Here is a 4,374-nt window from a genome sequence, read left to right on the forward strand (position 1 = left end):
TCTTCGCTCTACTTAAGTTATCACCATTGTACAGATCCAGATACAGATTTTGTTAACTTTAACTCTAAACCTGCCGCACCCATTTCTGTGTGCTTATTGTCTTAAACAAAAATCTTCCTGAACAAACATTTGCACTGAATGAACACACGGAATAAGTAAAAAAGAATAATTTTTTGCAAAAATTCGTTTTCTGCCAACTTGCTAAATATAATATATAACCATAATAATAATTTACATTCCCCATACAGAGTAAAACATCATTAAAAAATTTGTGTACAAAAAACATTCAATATTTTTATTTTTATACAAACATATGTAAATAATACGCCATTATAAGTTTACATATTATATTTTTGCAACTTTTGCGTTAGTGGGGAATATGCAAATGTTGCATTGACGCGCGCAACATATAAATATACATACATATATAATATTATCAACTGCATTGCGCTCTAACAGCAATACAATACTTTTATTCAATAAAAATTCTCTACATATGTATGTATATATGTACTTGCATATGCGCATGGAATACTTTCTGTATCAAATAAATATTTACTTTTAATTACTTTTTTGTTATTTAGCGATTTAGATATATTGGGTTCATTAATATTGAAACAGGTAGGCATGTTAGGGAAATTATAGACGTTTTTCTTTTTTTTCTTTATTATTTACTTAAATGCCGGTCACTACTAAGCGAACAATATTTTCACTTAACCATTCATGACCATACGCACAAATTCTTCATAGTTCACATTGCCCTGTGTGTCCTCTTGATTAGTCATTAGCTGTTCAACCTCTTCATCGGTCAATTTCTCACCCAACGTAGTTAAAAGATGTCTCAATTCGGCTGAGGAAATGAAACCGCTTGCATCCTTGTCAAAATGACGCAGACCTTCAATAAAATCATCAGCAGTATCACCAGAACGCGCCTTCGAGATCGCCTGGTAGATGGGTAGGAAAACTTCGAAACTGATGCGCTCATCTGGCTTCAATTGGTGAGTGCATTTTTTCACATCCGATTCTGTGGGATTTTGCCCTAGTGCACGCAGACACTCACCTACTTGACTCAATTGGATTTTGCCATCACCTCGATTGTCGAAAAGATTGAAGGCTTCTTGGAATTCTGCAATGTAAGGAAAATTCGAAATTAATTTAACTAACAAGAGGAGAAGCACAGAAAACAAATAAAAATTTAAAGTGCCTGGCATAACCTTCCACTGTGGTAAATGAGTTTTTAGTTGGTGGCTCATAGATATACATTGCGAACGGTCACTTAATTTCCCGTATGTGTAGTAAATTAATTTGTTATATATAATCAATAAAACTCAACAATAGCAAACCACTGTGTTGCATGTTACGCGCAACCAACGACTGAAATGCGCAAAAGTGGTTTGGTGATGTGCCACCGCAAAAACATTGAAGGTGAACTTGAGTGCTTGTATAGGGGCAGGTGATGGGCGCGTATATCAAAAAATCAAGTTAAAATACCAAAAGCTAGATTTTTGATATAATAATTTGTTGATCTAATAAATATAATTTTAAATAATATATGTATGTAACTAACTATCCAAGTATTAATATAATATTAAGTTGCGCTTTGATTTTTTTGAAACTTTTAAATACTACACTCGCACCCTGTATCGTCATTTGCTATCATTGCAGTTTTGTAATTTCATCCATATATGGTAATACATGTTTTTTCAACGAACAGAGCCTTTTTTGTTGCAGATCGACGTCGCTGACTACACCCATTCTCCTACAAAAGTTGTCATAAATGTTGTAACTACCTTAATAGTGATGTGAGTAAACAATTGGAAGATGGCACACATACATTTGTATGCACCATTGTATATAAACTTACATACTTAAATTCGAGTTTCAGTTTTTTATAAATTTATTACTATGTGTTTTCTATCATATTGACACTTCGTACTGATCATTTATGGTACACGTTGTTTGAATTGTTAATAAGGCCAACAGACTGGGAAGCAAACAATAGGCAATGTAACAGAAACAAAGAATTTTATATCATCACACTTGTCAGCATTCTGCATCCCTTTTGAGATCACCTTGTTATTGTTCTGCTGATTGCTTATTGAAGTGAGGCAAATCGATAAGAAATCCTAATTTATTATTTGTTTTAAATAATTTATACTTTAGCGCAATGTGCATAATACAATACAGTTTGTACAAAATGTGTTTATCAGCAATATTAGCGATAAGAAAACACCTGATTGAACTTAAACTGCTAACTTTTACTTTACTTTACTTTAACTTTACGTAAAAGTTTTCAAATGTTTGAAAAAATAAGTTTTCATAGGTTATTTAACGGATTATCTATTGATACTCTACAGTGGATGATTTAGTTTTTTGATCACATTTTACTTGTGCCAAGGGTGTGTAGATTTGTATAAGTAATCTGTCGTATAACCAATTTATATACGATATCTTCAAAAACTCCATTAGATGCATACAAATTTGCTTATGTAAAAGCCAAGCCAGCAGTAATTTCCAGTAGCAATAAGTTGTTGCATGCAACAAAAGATGATCAACTTGACCATAAAATCATTGAAAGCAATGAATATTGCGTTAGAAATCGCCCAATAAGGCATGAAAACGGCAATACCTTGACGTATGTATATAAGTTGTCGCACATATAAATAAGCAGCACGAATAGCAATTTAATTTCATTCCAGTGTTAGCCAGGCAGTTGTATACGTAGAATGCTGCTCGTTAATATTATCACCAATAGCACATCAATAAAATGATAAATTCTTTCAGCGAATTGTAATAAATTATTTGATTAGGCAGCAATATTGAGTAATACAAAGCAAATTATATGTGTTGGCAAATTTTGAACAGATGCTCCGTCTACGTCTTGCGTTTACTTATTCACGTCAAAGCAAAATGGTGTCCACTTATTGATAGAGTCATCGCTTGGCACTTATTGACATATAAACGGTACGCCAGTATACTGTAGTGATATCTTTTAGAGTTTTATTTGTATGCTTTGTGCTGGTTAAGTACTTTGGTATGTAAAGCAGTTACTCGCCCAAAGAAAAGTGAGTCATCAGGTACAACGGCAATGATAATCTTTAAAAGTGGTCATTGTAGCACAAGTAATTGCACATTATATAGATGCAGAGCAGATTTTATAGATTAATTCTTTAAGGGTTTGTTTATTCCCGATCTATCCAACCTTTAAAACACGCCCACTACAGTTGATTTATTCTACATTCCGATGCGAGACCTTTAGTTTTACTATCATACTCACCAGCTAATTGATCTTCACTGAAGTTGGTCTGAAATATAATAAATTACATTTAAATTGCCTGTTGAATAGTAAAATTCCAGTAAAATTTACCATTTTTAATGTTCTTTAAAGAAGAAAGCGGAAAATCTAAAAAAACTGCAGAAAACTTTATACACGTCAAATCTGATTTAAGTTCTTTTTTGGAATGTGTCAGCGACGGACGAACGTGGTGTTGCCAGTTAGTTGGCGAAAATAGAAATGCCATATGTTTTATTATCCAAGTAATGTATAAAAAAAATATTAGGGATATTCACACCCGACATATTGCTTTTTATAGGTATACAGTAGGTTCTGTTTTTATGCGGCTTTTTTTATGCGGTTTTGAAATAGTGCGGTTTTTTTCTTAATTAAAAAATGCATGTCGACCTATCGGGAATTGTACATATAAACAGGCAAAACTTTCCTTTACTACCACGATATATTTGAATGGGGGGCGGAGGGGGAGGGGGCGTGGCACCACCCACCACGCCCATTAGAAAGAGCAAGGTCACACCATTATAACTGTGAAAGTCCCAACCTCCTAGGGTCCCTATAGAACCCCCAGGAGAAGTTTAAAAATTAGGTTTTTTCTGCCCACATTTGCAGTTTGTACTGAAATACAGTTGAAGAGAAGAGAATACAGCAGTCGACAACCCAGCAAGCATTTAACTTAGGTTTTATAATTCATAGCACTTATGAAAATGTTGTTTTATCGTAAAAGTTATGAGTGCCGATGGCGAAAATTTAGGCGATTTTTATTCCAAATTTTCAGCATTTGTAAAATATTTGTTTTTGTAATATATATGTATATTTGAAAGCAAAAATGCGCCGCAGGCGAAAATTTGGACTAAAAATCGCGCGATTTTTATTCCAAATTTTCAGTATTTGTAAAAATATTTGTTTTTGTAAAATATATGTATATTTGAAAGCAAAAAAGCGCCGCAGGCGAAAATTTGGACTAAAAATCGCGCGATTTTTATTCCAAATTTTCAGTATTTGTAAAAATATTTGTTTTTGTAATATGTATGTATATTTGAAAGCAAAAAAGCGCCGCAGGCGAAAATTTGGACTAAAAATCG

General features: G+C 33.2%; 1 protein-coding gene across 2 annotated transcripts; it reads right to left on the reverse strand.

Annotated features, from left to right (window-relative positions):
* Positions 1 to 268: 268 nt before the first annotated feature.
* Positions 269 to 3,485, reverse strand: LOC129245519 (myosin-2 essential light chain). Of its 2 annotated transcripts, XM_054883721.1 has the most exons (3): positions 3,368 to 3,485; positions 3,278 to 3,305; positions 269 to 1,126 (listed from the first exon to the last, which is right to left on the reverse strand). In XM_054883721.1, exons 1-3 carry the CDS (start codon positions 3,368 to 3,370, stop codon positions 714 to 716), a joined length of 444 nt encoding a protein of 147 aa, XP_054739696.1. In that variant the 5' UTR covers positions 3,371 to 3,485; the 3' UTR covers positions 269 to 713. The 2 variants fall into 2 exon arrangements, with proteins under 2 accessions (XP_054739696.1, XP_054739695.1); XM_054883720.1 differs by lacking the exons at positions 3,278 to 3,305; positions 3,368 to 3,485 and adding an exon at positions 1,215 to 1,388.
* Positions 3,486 to 4,374: the final 889 nt, after the last annotated feature.

The sequence above is a fragment of the Anastrepha obliqua genome, chromosome 4, assembly GCF_027943255.1.
Source record: "Anastrepha obliqua isolate idAnaObli1 chromosome 4, idAnaObli1_1.0, whole genome shotgun sequence".
Lineage (NCBI taxonomy): Eukaryota > Metazoa > Arthropoda > Insecta > Diptera > Tephritidae > Anastrepha > Anastrepha obliqua.